The sequence below is a fragment of the Rhizopus delemar genome, genomic scaffold (assembly GCF_000149305.1).
Source record: "Rhizopus delemar RA 99-880 supercont3.2 genomic scaffold, whole genome shotgun sequence".
Lineage (NCBI taxonomy): Eukaryota > Fungi > Mucoromycota > Mucoromycetes > Mucorales > Rhizopodaceae > Rhizopus > Rhizopus delemar.
Window position 1 is genome coordinate 1,226,538 of NW_027137828.1, and position 17,685 is coordinate 1,244,222.

Here is a 17,685-nt window from a genome sequence, read left to right on the forward strand (position 1 = left end):
TTTTAAGAGTGTTATACCAAAAGATTCAGGGATAAAGATACTTGATTTATTGGTTATTTATATATAAAAATATAACAAAGAGAAGTTAAGATAAGTGAAGTAAAATAGAAATAAAAATTTGTCTATTGTAACTTTAACGTTTTTGTTGTAATGGCCTTAAGAGTTTAGAAGTAAATTTGACTTTTCTTTAGAGTTTAAAAGAATTTGAGATCAAAGATTTGTGTTTAAATGAATAAATTTGGTTTGCTTGTAGTAAGTGACCACCAGATCTTGTATTGTAGATCAAACAGTAAAAGGTAATAAAGAGTTTTCTTGATAAGAGAATATAAAAGTGATACGATGAAGATAATTTGACTTCAAAGGACTTGACTTGCTTGAGTTATAAAATAAAAATAAAGAGTTTTGATAAAGAGGAACTCGATGTTTATTTGAATAAAAGATATTTTTTAAAAGTGAAGTTCAGTCAAATTATAAGAGGGGATATTTATATGATTATTATATTTTTTTTTTGTTTATCTTTAGGGACTGAGGTCCCTCCTTCGACTGAGTCCCTCCTAGGACTGAGTCCTTCCTAGGACTGAGTCCTTTCTTCAGCAAAAGTTACACCAACTGCGTCACAATATTGTTAAATTTTTTTTTTTTTTTTCTCTTTTTGACTTTTTTCATTTTTTTGACTTCTTTGTCACAGTGTTACAATATGACAGTGTGTCATGCCTTTTGCTGATATTTTTGATAACAATGAACTATCAACATGACTCACAAAATATAATTATTACTGTATATAACTCTTGTTTGAAAAATAATATAAATACTCGAAGAATTTGAATATCAAGAAAACAAGACCTTAAAAACTTTATTTATTATTTTAAAGAGTAAAAACATAAGTTCAAGCACGACAATTGGTAGCATCTGTTGTAGTCAAACAATTTACAACAGATATAATATAAGTTTATGTCAAACGGCAGTTTATCACAACAGCAACGAATATTTGAAATAGAAGAAAGAGTACACGAATTACTTAATCCTGAACTTAAAGAAAAATTTATATCCTATCGTCAAGTTACGACATTTCCAGAAGATCAAAGAAAACAATTAAGTAGATTACAATTCACATATATAGACAGAGAAGCAGAGAAATTAGCAACTGAATTTACACTCAACAATAGTAATCAATTATCGACAAGCGAAATAAAATTCAAATTAAACAAGATGGATTCCAACAACGTAAATATGCAGGATCTAGCACAGTTGATCGCTACTGCTGTTGCATCAGCAATAAACAATAAACCAGAAAACAATCAGAATAGTGTCCGTATTCCCATTCCTTCTACATACAGTGGTGAAAGAAGTGCTGCAGTAATTAACTTATGGATACAAGAAGTCGAGCGTTATCTCAGTTTCTACAGTGTACATCCAAATCGTTGGATTGCATATGCAGTAACTCTACTTAGAGGAAGATCACAAAAATGGTGGAATCACATAACTCAGAAACAAGAAGAACCACAAACATGGGAGAAGTTTAAACATGATTTAGAGTACGCCTTCAAACCTTCATATTCTGAACAAGCTGCAAGAGATAGATTAGCAAATATCAAGCAAACCTCATCCATAACAGAATATGCTGATGCATTTCAGGATATACTATTGGATTTACCAAGAGTTTCTGATGATGAAGCATTAGACCGATTTGTTAGAGGATTAAAGGATAAAGCAAGGATACATGTTTTGACAAGAGAACCCCGATCACTTGAAGAAGCTATCAGGTATTCGATATCATACGATAGTGCACAACAAGCTGGAATAGTTCTTCCTCAACAAGTACACGAACAATTTCAAAATGATCCAATGGATTTATCTGCTTTAATGCATCAAGTAAATGCAATAATAAGATCCAACAATAATAACAATCGTTATAATCAACAAGACAGAAGAAATACTAGATTCAACAAGAAAAACATCATTTGTCACTGGTGTAGCAAACCTGGACATGTTGTAGCAGAATGTAGAGCAAGATTAAGAGAAGTCAGAGAGTTTGAGCAAAGTAAATTGAAACAAAGTCGATTCAAAGGTAACCAGAGATCATTTGGTCAAAATCAAGTGTACCATGCGGACCTGATTGAAATGGATACGAGTAATAATCGTACTATAACCAAACAAACTAGTGATTCGTCCTTTTTTGATAGTGTCAATAAAGATTCTTTAATTGATCTTTCCCCTTACTCCTTTGACTTTTCTAATGATCGAAACTTTCTGATGAATGCAACTTCTCGTAACTCTCCACTGCCTACTTATGAAGTTTTCATTCAAGGACAACCGTACTATGCATTAATCGATAGTGGTGCCAGTGCCAATTATATTCATCCTAAGGTCCTCAAGAATGCAGATGCCTTTAGATCAATCAACAATCAAGCGGTAGAAACTGCAAATGGGGAACAAACGATGATAACTGGTGAAGCTACATGTACAATGAAAATCGAAGGGGAGGGTAAGAACTTTATTGATACATTCAAGGCGTTTGTATTTGAATCAAAGTTTGATATCATCCTTGGCAATGAATGGCTAAAAAGAATAAAACCTAAACCAGATTGGTTTGAAAGTGCTTGGTCAATTACTTTACCTGATCTCTCAACGGTGATAATGAAACCCAATGACTTCAAAAGTAAAGTTGAAGCGAAACAAGAAAATATCAATACGATCGTCTCAGCCAAACAACTAAATAGGCTATTCAAGAAAAATCAGATAGAAGAGTGCTACTTGATACATGCTTCAATTAGTGAATCAGGAGTAACATATTTGAATCATATAAATGAAACTGACATAAATTGGGCTACAGAGTTTAGTAAGGAATTCCCTGATGTATTTAAAGGTCATATCTCTGGTCTGCCGCCAGTTAGGGACACTCAAGAAATTATAGTCACTAAACCTGATGCTGTACCTGTTTCAAGACCTCCATACAAAATGTCGCCTTTGGAACTAACTGAACTACGCAAACAATTGGATGAATTACTACAAAAAGGATTAATTGAACCTTGTGCTTCAGAATGGTCAAATCCAGTACTATTCGTTAGAAAACCAAATGGTGATTTGCGTATGTGCTGTGATTACAGAATGTTGAATAAAGTGACGCTCAAGCAAAAGATTCAATTGCCTCGCATAGATGAATGCTTAGAACGATTACACAAGGCAAAATATTTCACTTCTTTGGACTTAACGAATGGTTTTCATCAGCAGCGACTATCGGAAACGGATTCAATTAAGACTGCTATCAGCACAAGATATGGTCAATTCTGTTGGAAAGTAGTTCCTTTTGGTCTATCTAATAGTGGACCTGCTTTTCAAAAAATGATGAATTCTATTTTGGCTGATTATATTGACAAGTTTGTGATGGTTTACCTGGATGATATTCTGATATTTTCGACAGGAGATGAAGAGCAACACAAAAAGCATGTTAGACTAGTATTAAAAAAACTTGATGAAGCCAAATTGATTATCAATAAGAAGAAATGCCGTTTCAACAGAAAAGAGCTAACTTTTCTTGGTTTTAATATTAGCGCTGAAGGTATCAAGCCTGCTCCAGAAAAGGTTAAAGCTGTTTTTGATTGGCCTACTCCTACTAATGTACAGCAAGTCAGACAATTTATTGGTCTTGCACAGCATTATCGAAGATTTATCTCTGGTTTCGCTGGTATTGCTGCTCCTCTAACAAATCTTACAAAGGGATCTGGGCCTAAACGTCGTGCTATAACTTGGACCGAAGATTGTCAGAAAAGCTTTGACCTAATTAAAAGGAAGCTATCCAGTGCGCCTGTATTGATGACGCCTGACATGACCAAACCTTTTAGAATTGAATGTGATGCCAGTGACTTTGCTATTGGTGCTGTCTTATTACAAGAAGAAGAAAACGGTGTATGGAAACCTCTGGCTTTTGAATCCAAGAAACTATCCCAAGCTGAACGAAACTATCCTGCCCAAGAAAGAGAATTGCTCAGCATTTTACATGCATTACGAACATGGAGATGTTTTATTGAAGGTAATGAATATCAAGTTTTCACAGATCATCTACCTTTAAAATATTTGCGATCGCAAAATAAGCCCACACCAAGATTGGTTCGCTGGCTCAGTGAAATCGAACTCTATGATCCTGATATATTGTACAAGCCGGGTACTGAAAATCATGTACCTGATTTACTGTCAAGAAGAGATGGTGTAGAAGCTAAGCCGGAGAAAGAATCTATGCAGCCTCGATATTTATATCACATTTCTGCAGCTGTCAAGTCCTTATCTATTCTTGATCAAGATCCTATCCAAGATTGGCCATTACACTATCTGTCTTCTCCAGAAAGATGGCCTAACAAGATTAAAAATGAACTGGACAAATTGAAACACCATTTTGTAATCAGAGATAATCAAGTTTACCGCAAAGAAAAAATTCCAAAGAATGAAGATTACGTTGAACTCAAATTTATTCCTTTTGTAAGACGTGCTGATATGGTAGATAACTTTCATGTAGGATATGGCCATTCTGGTCAAACCAATGTCTATAGTTTAATGAAATCAAGAGTCTGGTGGCCAAAGATGCAAAATGATATTAACGCCTGGATATCTAAATGCCCTCAATGTCAACTTGCCGGACCTGCTGATAAAATTAAACATCATGCTCCAATGAAACCATTGGAAGTGCCTCCTGCTTTTTCAAGATGGCATCTTGATTTCATTGGCGAATTACCGTCAACAAAAAATGGTAACAGATGGATTCTTATGGCTGTTGACTATACTACGAATTGGCCTATTGCTCGAGCACTGCAAAATGCTACTGGAGAGGAAATAGTCAAGTTTATATATGAAGAAATAGTTTTGCGTTTCGGATGTCCTAATGAAATTCTAACGGATCGAGGGGCAAACTTCATGTCTAAAGTTGTCAAGCAATACATTTCTAGAATCAAGACCAAACATAATTTGACCAGTGCCTTTCATCCCAGATCTAATGGCAAATGTGAAAGACTTAACCAATTGTTCAAGAAGATGCTGACAAAATATGTTAATGGTAATGTTCATAGCTGGGATGATTATATGGATGCTGCACTTTTTGCTTGTAGGATAAGAAAACATGCGACTACTGGATTCAGTCCGTTCTTTTTAACTTATGGAGTGGAGCCTCGAATTCCTGGTGATCATCATCGTCCTTTTATGAATGAATTTATTGAACAAGATCAAGAAATCATGTCACAAGATGTTATGGTGCACTTACGTAAATTACGAGAAGCAAGATACACAGCTGAAGACAGATTAAGGAAACAAGCTGAAATTGACAAGTCTCGCTGGGATTCTTTGCTCAAGGACAAGATACAAATATTTGAAATTGGTGATTACGTATTGTTAAGGCATGAAAGCAAGAAAGGTCTAGAATTCAATTGGATGGGTCCATATAAAGTCATCAAACGCAACCTAGACTTTAACACATATCAAATTCAAGAAATTAATGGAAAAACATATCAATCTTGGGTTCACACAGATCGTCTTCATCCAGTCAAATATGTTGGTACATCAATTGACAAGTCATGGTATATTCCACGAATGGCTAGAATTGATACGGATGCGAAATTGAATAATCAACACTAAAAAAAAAAAAAAAAAAAAACTTTCACTTTGGAGTCTGGTTGCTAAGGGTCTATCAACACTTTGAAAAGGGGGTATTGTCATGCCTTTTGCTGATATTTTTGATAACATTTTTTTTTCAACATGACTCACAAAATATAATTATTACTGTATATAACTCTTGTTTGAAAAATAATATAAATACTCGAAGAATTTGAATATCAATAAAAGAGGACCTTAAAAACTTTATTTATTATTTTAAAGAGTAAAAACATAAGTTCAAGCACGACAGAAGTACGAAACAACTCCGACATGGATTGTTAAAATAACTTAAGTTATTTTAACAACCATTGTCAAAGAAATACACTGTGACGAAGCAAATAATAATATTGATGCCAATGATGACTGCGTCTTGTGAATTCCTATACTGAATCAATTCAAATTTTTTTGAACCTTATTCAATATTTGAACCTTATTTTAAAAATCAAATCTTATTTCAAAAGTCAAACCTTACTTCAAAAATCAAATCTTATTTCAAAAGTCGAACCTTACTTCAAAAATGAAACCTTATTTTCTTTTGTCTATATAATAGACAAGTTTTTATTTCTATTTTACTTCACTTATCTTAACTTCTCTTTGTTATATTATTTTTATATAAATAACCAATAAATCAAGTATTTTTATCTCTGAATCTGTTGGTATAACACTCTTAAAACACAAGCAAGACAAGTCCCTTGAAGCAAATTATCTTCATTGTAAACATTTTCAAACCTTTTATTAAACTACTACAAGCAAGTCTGATCTACTTAACAAGATCTGGTGGTCACTCATAACAAGCGAATCCATTATCAAAACTTTAACTCAAGTCTTATTTTTTTTATTCTTTTTATCAACTTTATTCTATTTCAAAACCATAAAACTCTTACAAGCCATTAAAGGAAGGAAAATTACAACACTATTTCCAGAAATTAAAGTCGTCGTGACTTGTCGCAACTACATATAAATTATATTATAAAACTTTACAAAATGCGACTTTAATTTCTGGAAATAGTGTAACAATAGCCGCAAAAATAAAAAAAAAAAAAAAAAAAAAAAAGAAGAAAAAAAAAAAATTATCATATATATATATCCCATCTTTTTGTAAAGAAAATGTTAGTCAGTTTAAATAAATCATATATTTCTACTCAATAATTAACAAACTTTAACAAGAAAGTCCCTGTTTACCTAAACTTTTTACTCTACTTTAACTTTTATCAAGAAACATCGTATTGATCTTACACATAAGATCTGGTGGTCACTACTTATCAAGCATCTGCTTAAATTCCATACAAAACAACAACTTACAAGGCAATCACAACCTTAAATCAAGCTCTACAAGCAAACTTTACCCAATTTAACTCACTTACTACAAGCCAACCTTTAAAATAACATTTGGTGGTCACTACGAGGGAATAAACCAAAAAAATCAAAAAAATCACAGAAAAATATATAACACGAACAACATCGATCAGAAATTAAAACAATTCAATCAACACTATAAATTCATCAAAAACTTACAAAAACGAAACTTTAAAAACTATCAAATCTATCTGAAACTGAAATGGCTTATATAAATGGACACTTCGCGTTGGCTAATGCTAATATGAACGCAAATTACCGACCTGCTTTAATTGATTTCCATGGCTACGAAGGAGAAGACTTCCGTCATTTTGTAGAAAGTTTGGAATCTTACTTTGCTATTAATAATATTACTCAAGAACCACGCAAGCTTATTATACTCAAGGCACAACTAAGAGGAGCCGCCAAAGTGTATTACGAAAAAGAAATACTCAAAAGAATACCTGGAATCAACTACGAACAAGCCGTAGACCTCTTGAAAAATTATTACATAACTCCAGAATTGATACAGAGTTACGAATTAGAGTTTAATGAAATGTATCAAGGCGAACAGGAACACCCACAAATATTCTTAGCCAGACTAAAAGAAGCCGCAGACCTTGCTAACATAACTAATGATGCAGTCATCGAAAGCCGATTTCGTGCAGGACTCTTACGAGAAATCAAACAGTTCTGTATATAGAGTAGTTCTAAAAACTTACAAGACTGGATCAATCATGCCGAAGGATGGTGGAATGCCAATAGACCTCGAAAGATTGCTATGGTTGATAATCCCTTCATACCAAGGAACGCCAATCAAGCTTTGATATATCATAATGAAAATTATGATCAACATCATCCATCAAGCAACCACAATATTGACTTAATTGACACAAATGACCATGCCATGCCAGCACTAGCATATAACCAAATACATTATAACAATGCTCAACCTAGTAGTAATTACTATCACAACAATGCACATGGTACAAATCAATTGACAACAATGGATACATCAAGAAACCGTAATCAGTTACATCAAGCCCAATACATTGGAAATCAACATATACGTCCTAACCAACAACAAGACCTTATTGGTCTTATACAACAAGCTATTCGCCAAGAGCTTAATAGTCAACAATATCAACAGCAACCTACTAGAAATAACAGGTATAATGGTTATAACAATAATTATAATAGGTCTGGAAGATATGGAAATAACGACAACAATGGACGATACGATAACAGCAACAAAAATTATATGTCAAATCAAAGGAGATCATATGACCAACCAGCAAGTCAGGATCAACGACAACCAAATAATCAACCCATCAACCAACATAACAATCAACAAAATAAACAGTCAAAAAACTATTAGGGTCAGTTGCTTTTGATAACTCACAGAAGAATGGTCAACTGAACACCCAAAAAGATACAAAACCCATTAACAACCTTCAACAACAACAGCTCAACGCAATATTAACAGATAAATATAATAGTAAACAAAAGGATCTCTATGCAGCAATCAGACCAGAAAGACCTCCTGACGTTGCCACAACTACACCCTATCCAAATTCTAGACCCACAAACAAAGAAAAAGGAAAACAAGTAGCAAAACCTACCATAACCAGAAAAGTCACTACACGAAGTCATATCGAAGAAGTGAAAAATCCCACACCAGTACAACAAATGCAAGCCACTCGAACTGAGGCTATGGATACGGATCTCCCTATTCAACGCAAGGTTACTGAGAAATCAAATAAACCAAGAACCAGAAGAATAGAGCCAGATATCAAATATGATATAATCTCAGATGTGTTAAAACAAAAAGCCGATATAGAAATTGGAGATTTGATCACAGTAGCTCCATCTTTACGCAAAAAGCTTGTAGATGAATGTCGACCTAAGAGAAAATCTAGACAAAGTCAACAAGTAGCTCAACAAACAATGGCTCTAATCGAAGATGAAGAAATCAATACCACTGCAGCCTACTCAACTGTGAGTATTGGAGACAAAAATATTAAAGCCCTAGTAGACAGTGGAGCATCAAAGACATGTATGTCAAAGGCTCTAGCAGACGCTCTTGAATTAGAAATAGATTCAGCATCAGAAAATGTATTCACACTAGGAAATGGAACCAAGCAACCTGCTCTCGGATTGATATACGACGTTCCAATTGAAGTCAAGGAAGACATGGTCATACCCTGTACAATCGAAGTCCTACCATCCTGCCCTTCACATCTCATACTAGGAAGCAATTGGTTAAACCGCGCTAAAGCCAAGATTGATTTCAACAGCTCTTCATTAAAAGTAAAATACAAAAACCAGAAGGCAGAATTACCAATATACTTCATACGCAAAAGTACACCGTTACCTAAAATGAAAACATTTCATCAAGACTATCAACATCCTATAAGCCTCACAAACTCAAATTCCGAAAAGCACGTACATTTTGAAGATCGTGATTCAGAAGGCAGTTATTCATCAAGCGAAGAAGAAGACGAGTCTGAATCAGAAAGTGACGATGATATTGAAATGGAAGTAATAGCCTTAGAAAGAAACTATGAACAAGAATCATTGCAAGTTTTGGAAAATGACAAATACGAAGAAGTAGTTATTACAAACTCACAAGAGATGTATTCGATAAAGTCAACAGACACAGGATTTTTGATGCAAGCTCATTCGTCGAAACATATCAGCCTAGACAAACCCAAAGAAGACACTCAGAACATACTATATGACTTTTACATCACACATCCAAAGTTAATGCAGTCTTCAGGATACTTTGATCAGTCATCTTCATTCATAGTCAACAAGAAGTCATTAGACATTCGCTTATATAATCGCACAGAAAAAGATATTTATCTAAAACCTGGAGAAGAAATAGGAATATTGGAAATTCTTGATCCAAACAAGGATACAATAATCAACGCATACGAAATGGACAAACACTCAACATTATGCACTTTGGAACACGATAATATTGAACAAAATCCGAACAAGCAAGAACAAGATACGCTAAAGCCACAACTATTGGAAAAGTTGGAAATAGGAGATATAAACGAATCAATGAGAGAAGAACTGCTTAAGCTACTGAAAAGATACCAACATATATTTGACTGGGATAATGATACTATTGGACGTACAAATTTGATCAACCACAAGATTATTATAGAAGAAAATACATTACCTATTAGTCACCGTCCGTACAGAATCAGTCCCTTTGGAAGCAGAACACCTTCAAAAAGAGTTGGACAAATATTGTAAACTAGGAGTTATATCGCCATCAAATAGTCCGTGGGCAGCACCAGTAATACTAGTAAAGAAGAAGAATGGTGATTACAGAATGGTCATTGATTATAGAAAACTAAATGCAAAGACAAAGAAAGATGCATATCCATTACCAAGAATAGACGACTTATTGGACACCCTAGGAAAAGCCAAAGTATTTTCAGCACTTGACATGCGCTCTGGTTTTCATCAAGTACCATTAGACGAGAATAGCAAGGAATTCACTGCTTTTACTACCAAATATGGAACATATCACTATAATACTTTGCCTATGGGACTTGTAAATTCGCCAGCAACCTTTCAGCGTTTAATAGATTTATGTTTCCGCCCGCTAATCAACAAATGCCTAGTAGCCTATATAGACGATCTTAATGTATACTCCCATAACGAACAAGAACATATAATACATCTAGAACAAGTATTTCAGTGTATAGAGAATGCCAATCTCAAGTTAAATCCAGAGAAATGTTTCTTCTTTAAAGACCATTTGAAATTTTTGGGATACATCGTTACCAACCAAGGCATACAAACCGATCCGGACAAAATAAAGAAGATTGTCGAATATCCGATACCAACCACTATTACGCAAGTTAGATCTTTCCTAGGAATAGCATCGTATTATCGAAGATTTATAAAGAATTTTGCAGCTATTGCAAGGCCGTTGCATGACCAAACCAAAACGAAAAAGAAAATTCCGTGGACGCAAGCTACAACCGCTTCATTTGAAACACTCAAGAAACTGTTAACAACTGCACCTGTCCTGGCAAGACCCGATTTTAACCGAAGTTTTATCTTGGTCACAGACGCCTCTAAGCTAGGACTAGGATGTGTCCTAACCCAACTTGATGACGACGGAAAAGAACATCCCATTATATATGCAAGCCGTGGACTCAAACCAAACGAATCCAACTATGCCCCCACAAAATTAGAATGCTTAGCAGTTATTTGGGCAGTGAAACTCTTTAGACCTTATTTACTTGGAAAGAAATTCATGATCATTACAGATCACTCAGCCTTAACTGGACTTCTCAAGACACCAAACCCAACTGGAATCATAGCCCGATGGATTGTCACATTATCAGAATATGATTTTGACATCAAATATCGACCTGGACGTGTCAACGAAAGTGCAGATTTCTTATCAAGACTTGGATATTAAATAACATACAACACAACACTGGAATTTACAACATTAATATATACATCTATATAATTATCAACTACATGGAGGAAGGGAGGGTAGATGATACATAAACTTAAGAAAAATCCAAAAACAACTCAAAGCACGCATAAAAAAGAATCATATTATCAACTACATGGAGGATGGGAGGGGAAGTTGAAACAAAATGTACAAAATCATCAAAAACAATAGAAAAATACAAAAATCATAAGAGAAGGAAGGACGGCCTAGAAAACAAACAATCGTGAGAAGAAAAACCTTAACAACACTATAATTGGAAATAACATACATAAAATCAAGACCCTGAAACAATAATATATCAAGAACCTTATATTACCAAAAATGGAACAACAGCAAATTGATCTCGTGAAACAATATTTGCAAGAGTTGAGACTACCAGAAGACATCACGCACAAACAGAGAAGATACTTACAGAAGCAAGCTCACAAATTTACCATATACAAGGATAATCTATATAGATACAACACCGACAACGGAATAATACGAAAAGTGCTAAACAAGCAAGAAGCTGAAGAAATCATGTATTCATATCATCAACACCCTCTTGGTGGACATTTGGCATATAACAACACTCTGCATGAATTTGAAATGGTACAAGAATTAAAAGAACAGATGTGTGATCTACTTGCGACAAATATAAACCACTGGGCACATTTCCGGTTCAGAAGACCCAACAATACACCAGAATCAGTAACCGCATACCTAGCAGCAAAGCAAATCATGTTGAAAGCTATCATACCAGATTACAGATTGTATCGCGCTTTAACTCTCAAGATCAAACAGAAAGACAATTGGGCCAGAATCGTGGGCGATTCTTCTGGTACTGCGGGGATCTGTGACAATAGAAGTGAATAAAGAGGTCACACGAAGCAAAAGTGAAAGAAGTCAAAATATGAAAAAAGTCGAAAATTGAAAAAAGTTGAAAAATGAAAAAAGTCAAAAAAAATAAGAAAAGCTAAAAAGAAAAAAAGAAAATATTCATATATATATATCCCATCTTTTTGTAAAGAAAATGTTAGTCAGTTTAAATAAATCATATATTTCTACTCAATAATTAACAAACTTTAACAAGAAAGTCCCTGTTTACCTAAACTTTTTACTCTACTTTAACTTTTATCAAGAAACATCGTATTGATCTTACACATAAGATCTGGTGGTCACTACTTATCAAGCATCTGCTTAAATTCCATACAAAACAACAACTTACAAGGCAATCACTACCTTAAATCAAGCTCTACAAGCAAACTTTACCCAATTTAACTCACTTACTACAAGCCAACCTTTAAAATAACAGTACATAAAAATTAATGCAAGGCACAAAAATTAAAAGGTGCATTAAAATCAAGGCATGCTTTAAATTTTAAAGCATGTTATAAAATTCATAAAAACTATAAAAACAATTAATTCACTTACTTTTGACAAACTTACTTCTGACATACTTTACTTTTGATTATTTTTAAATAAATATCATTCAAAGCAAATCTCTTTTATTACTATTACTATTTTACTAAACATCAACAACAAGTCGAGTCCCTTGAAGCCAAATATCTTCATTGTATCACTGTTAAAGCTCATATCAAGCTACTATTACCTTTATATCAAGACTGATCTACTTTAAAACAAGATCTGGTGGTCACTCCTATCAAGAAAATACTCAAATATAACTTTACTTCATATTCAAAACTACTTTAAACCCTTTATAAATACACAAGGCCTAAATAGAAAACAAGCTATTACAGTGTGACGCAGTTGGTGTTGTAACACAATGCAGCAAACTTTGGCAGCATTCGACTTTTCTCTCTCCAATTAGTTTAAATCCAGGAACATACAAACAAATACGTATGAATACAGATAAATCCAGAAAAATACAAAAAAATATAGAATATCCATAAAATCATCAAAAACAGCATATAATCAGAAAAACCAAAAACATACAGTGGGTGGACTAATTGTCCCAGTGTTTAAGCTTTTTTTACTGTCGACACCATAGCTCAGCCAATTCTCAGGCTATGCGGATAGTTTTATGCTCATTAGAAAGGTCTCAGTCCGTGCTACATTATATCAAGCACTCAGTGTTCGGAGTTTACACAGTCTGAGTTAATCAGCAATAGAAAAAAACCACCGCACTGGGACAATTTTTCCGTTTGAACATAAATTTTATTTAATAGCGGGTATGTCCCCCTTTAGCTTTAATAACTGCTTTGCAACGGTCAGGCATGCTATCTATATATCGTCTACACTCGTCCACTGCAAAAGTATTCCATTCTTTTTCAATTCTTTCCCATAACTCATGTACACCTTGTTGTAGAACAGTAACTGATTGTAGTTGACATTAATAAATATAAGTCTTAATACAAGATCATAATTAAAATAAAATAAAATACAAGTTTATTTAAATAAGATCATACAATCAATTCCAATTAAACATGTTCTTTTAGAATATGTATTGTATTCATGAGAGTTCTTTGATAAGAAGAAGTATCAACTAAAATAACCAAGTCCAATCTAATGTCAGGAATATTGCTAATCTTTCACATAATTGAAATAACGCATAAAATAACATTATTCAAATCAGTGAGGAATTCCCAGAATAAAAGATAATCTATGACAGACATACAAAAGAACAAATGAAAAGTTTTTATAATCATAATTATAGATAACACTTGCTAAAGTACCTGAATATTAGAAGAACGATAACAATAGAAGATATCAAGCCACTCACTCAATAAGATATAAATACCTGCCTTCAATTAGAATAATTTTTACTTTAACTTGAACTGAAATAAAGATCAGTCTCAAAAAGTACCCAAACTGTTTCTTGATCTTTGTTTTTACCTTTTCCTTTATTATTTAAACCATTATACAACAGGTTGAACCCTCCCAGTGGTATTCATAAAAGAAACCACCGTACGGATGGAAGGACTTGTGTTATCCATGGGAAGTGCAACCACACAACTGATCGTTGTAAGAAGGCTCAGGAACTGGGTATAACTGGCAGCATGAACAAAGAGACGTTTAGTAAGCGTTGCTTTAAGTGCAACGCTCCTTTTACTAGGGAGCATTTAAATGTTTGCCCTAAAAGGAATCAACCTCTTTCCGCTGGTTCTGCCTCCTCCTCCTCTACTGCACCTACCATAACCCGAGCATTCCGCTCACTTCAGTTGACTGGCAGTGAAGATGTACCAATGGGTACAAAAGCTTCTAAGTACAACCCTGCCAACCAACAAGACCACGATGAAGAACAGGATCTTGACGATGAAGCCGTCAAGGACATCCACTACTACTCATCACTATGTAAGTTGCAACCGTTTAATACAAAACTTCACAGTTTTAATAACAAACGTACTGATTCCTTTTTTGTACCCATCACTATAGAAAATGTCCGTACTTCGGCTTTGGTTGATACTGGGTGTAATACTTCTACGATCTCTCTTGACCTAGCAAAAATTATAAACGTTAGAACTTTTCCTGTTTCAGGAAAATTACAATTAGCTAGTTTGAATACCTTGGTACCTAGAACTGCTATTACAGTGGGTGAAAAAACTCTAAAAACGTCAGATATTTTTTTAGTTTTTAGCCTCTGTGACAATACACAGCAACTTAGATCATGGAAAAACGTTATGACATACTTGTTGTGCTGTCTATTACATCTCATGAAAGTTTTAAGCTCAGATTGTTATTTAACAGTCCGAAAAAGCGATAGAAGTGTTGTGGGCTTATTTTTAGAGTTTTTTCCCTTTACTTTTATTATATTATAGATGACTTAATACCGAGTAGATCCACCTTTGGCATCGATTACTGCCTTAATACGTGCAGACATAGTGTCAATATACCTTCTGCAAACTTCTTTATCAAAGGAGTTCCATTCCTTTTCAACTCTTTCCCACAATTCATGGACACCTTTGGCTTTCTTGTCATATAACGATAGCTTCAACTTCAAATGATGCCAAAGATGCTCAATAGGATTAAGATCAGGAATTTGAGCTGGCCAGTCATCAATATAGTTCACCCATTAGCTTTTAACCATTGGACGGTTGACTTGGAACGATGCTTTGGGTCACCGTCGTGCTGAAAATACGCAGTAGACCAATCCATATTATAGTACTCCATTATTTCTCGAAGTGTTGTGTCCAATATATGTTGGTAAAGATCCGAGTTCATAGTTCCATCGTATATCTGACAGGCGTATCCGGGTCCCTCATACATCATGCACCCCCACATCATCAAACTACCGCCCCCATGCTTAACAGTTACGTCAATATGATGAGGTTTAAGAGGGTCCCCTGGTCTTGACCAATAGTACTTACACCCGTCAGAGCCCCAAATGTTCACTTTTGTTTCATCAGAGAATACTACGCGTCGCCAGTCATCTGTAGTCCAGTTTTTGTGCTTCTTGACCCATGCTAGCCGTCTCTTCATGTGCTTTGCGGTTAACAAAGGCTTTTTGACTTTAATCGCAGCAAAGAAGTTCATCGATTTCAACACATTTATAGCGGTTTTATATGATATGTAATATCCAAGCTCCATGAGTTTGTCATGTACAGTTGTTGGAATAATTGTTCGAATGTTTTGCAATTCTATACGTTTGGCTTTGTATCTCTGCAGTCAGATAAGATAGAACTACGTACAATACCTCATTAGAAAGCGATAGTTGTGACATATAGCATATAGAAATTCAGGGGTATGGAATTACTTCCATATATAGTAAGATTAAATTGCGTCAAGCATATGCATTCGAACAATTTTTCCAATTGAATCATCTTTTATTTAATATCGTGTGTAACCGCCTTTAGCTTTAATAACTGCTCTACAACGAGCTGGCATACTCTTGATATATGCTTGGCATTGCTCTTTGGTAAAAGAGTTCCATTCTTTCTCGATTCTAGACCAGAGATCATGCACTCCTTTAGCCCTACCTTCATATAAGCTCAGCCTCAGCTTTAAATGGTGCCAGAGATGTTCTATAGGATTCAAATCGGGACTTTGAGCTGGCCAATTGAAAGTATGCTCTTCTTTAAACCCATTTTCCTTAAACCAAGCACGAGCAAGCTTTGATGTGTGCTTAGGATCGTTGTCTTGTTGAAAATAAATAGCTTCCTGTTCGTAACCATAGTACTTCAGACTGTCCATAAGTGTAGTTGACAGGATATGAACATAATCGGATGCTTTCATAGTACCATCCTCAATTGCGCAGGCATATCCAGGACCATCCCACGTCATACAACCCCAAAGCAGCACACTGCCAGCTCCTCCTTTGACTGTAAGGTCAAGATGATGAGGTTGCAATTTGTCACCAGGTCGTTTCCAAAAGTACTTACAGCCATCTGAACCCCAAACATTAATCTTGGTCTTATCAGAAAGCACTATACGTCTCCAGTCATCTTCTGTCCAATTTTTGTGAGCTTTAGCCCATTTTAGTCTAGCTTCCATGTGACATTTTTTGAGGAGAGGCTTTTTCTTCTTAATTTGGGCATTGAAACCCATACTATGAAGCATTTTTACTGTACCAAAATAGCCTATCTTATGACCAATACTGTTTAAATATGACCATACGTCCTTTGCAGTCTTAAGTGAACCATTTACAAGCTCTCTCTTCAGGTAATTCTTTGTTGTTGAGCTTATAGTAGTCTTTCTACCAGCATGACCTCAAGTACAGTAGCGGACAAAACTGGTGCACAAAACTTTTTTTCAGCTATAAGCTACCATTACTTGCTCATTACAGTTGCAATATCTATGAAACTATATCAGATGGAAGGCGTACTAAATGTTGCAAATTGTGCAAAGTTTAATCATTGCATTGCCAAAAATGAGGGAGAACCAAGCCTTTATTTATAAGAATAGATATTTTTAAAAAAAACCATAAAAGTGATTAAAACCTAAAAGTTCGTATAATTGCCTCGTCTTTTGATAACAGCAGCAATTCGTTTTGGCATGCTTTCATAGTATGGCTGCATATCACTTTCAGTAAAAGAGTTCCAATCTTTATCGATTCTTTTCCAGAGATCGTCCATGCTTCTTGGTGTGGTATCGTATTGAGACAGCTTTGACTTTAACTGTCGCCAAACATATTCAATAGGATTTAGATCGGGACTGTGTGGCGGCCAATCTTTTAATACCGATATCCCATTATCAGATAACCAGTTAGTGGTATGCCTTGACTTGTGCTTTGGGTCATTGTCATGTTGAAACAAAACATCACAATGTTTCAAACCATAATATGC

The 17,685-nt window shown here is 34.7% G+C and overlaps 6 protein-coding genes across 6 annotated transcripts; 5 read left to right on the forward strand and 1 right to left on the reverse strand.

Annotated features, from left to right (window-relative positions):
- Positions 1-1,209: 1,209 nt before the first annotated feature.
- RO3G_02695 (uncharacterized protein) lies at positions 1,210-5,619 on the forward strand (the record flags this gene model as incomplete). The annotated part of the gene is made up of 2 exons (XM_067657286.1): positions 1,210-2,659; positions 2,834-5,619. The coding sequence occupies 2 exons, from the start codon at positions 1,210-1,212 to the stop codon at positions 5,617-5,619; spliced, it is 4,236 nt and encodes a 1,411-aa protein (XP_067513387.1).
- A 2,134-nt stretch (positions 5,620-7,753) lies between these two features.
- Positions 7,754-8,350, forward strand: RO3G_02696 (uncharacterized protein; the record flags this gene model as incomplete). The annotated part of the gene is made up of 1 exon (XM_067657287.1): positions 7,754-8,350. The coding sequence occupies one exon, from the start codon at positions 7,754-7,756 to the stop codon at positions 8,348-8,350; it is 597 nt and encodes a 198-aa protein (XP_067513388.1).
- A 311-nt stretch (positions 8,351-8,661) lies between these two features.
- On the forward strand, positions 8,662-10,239 carry RO3G_02697 (uncharacterized protein; the record flags this gene model as incomplete). The annotated part of the gene is made up of 1 exon (XM_067657288.1): positions 8,662-10,239. The coding sequence occupies one exon, from the start codon at positions 8,662-8,664 to the stop codon at positions 10,237-10,239; it is 1,578 nt and encodes a 525-aa protein (XP_067513389.1).
- A 1,546-nt stretch (positions 10,240-11,785) lies between these two features.
- On the forward strand, positions 11,786-12,319 carry RO3G_02698 (uncharacterized protein; the record flags this gene model as incomplete). Its single annotated transcript, XM_067657289.1, has 1 exon — positions 11,786-12,319. The coding sequence occupies one exon, from the start codon at positions 11,786-11,788 to the stop codon at positions 12,317-12,319; it is 534 nt and encodes a 177-aa protein (XP_067513390.1).
- A 2,144-nt stretch (positions 12,320-14,463) lies between these two features.
- Positions 14,464-15,088, forward strand: RO3G_02699 (uncharacterized protein; the record flags this gene model as incomplete). Its single annotated transcript, XM_067657290.1, has 2 exons — positions 14,464-14,998; positions 15,042-15,088. 2 exons carry the CDS (start codon positions 14,464-14,466, stop codon positions 15,086-15,088), a joined length of 582 nt encoding a protein of 193 aa, XP_067513391.1.
- A 1,143-nt stretch (positions 15,089-16,231) lies between these two features.
- On the reverse strand, positions 16,232-16,948 carry RO3G_02700 (uncharacterized protein; the record flags this gene model as incomplete). Its single annotated transcript, XM_067657291.1, has 1 exon — positions 16,232-16,948. One exon carries the CDS (start codon positions 16,946-16,948, stop codon positions 16,232-16,234), a length of 717 nt encoding a protein of 238 aa, XP_067513392.1.
- Positions 16,949-17,685: the final 737 nt, after the last annotated feature.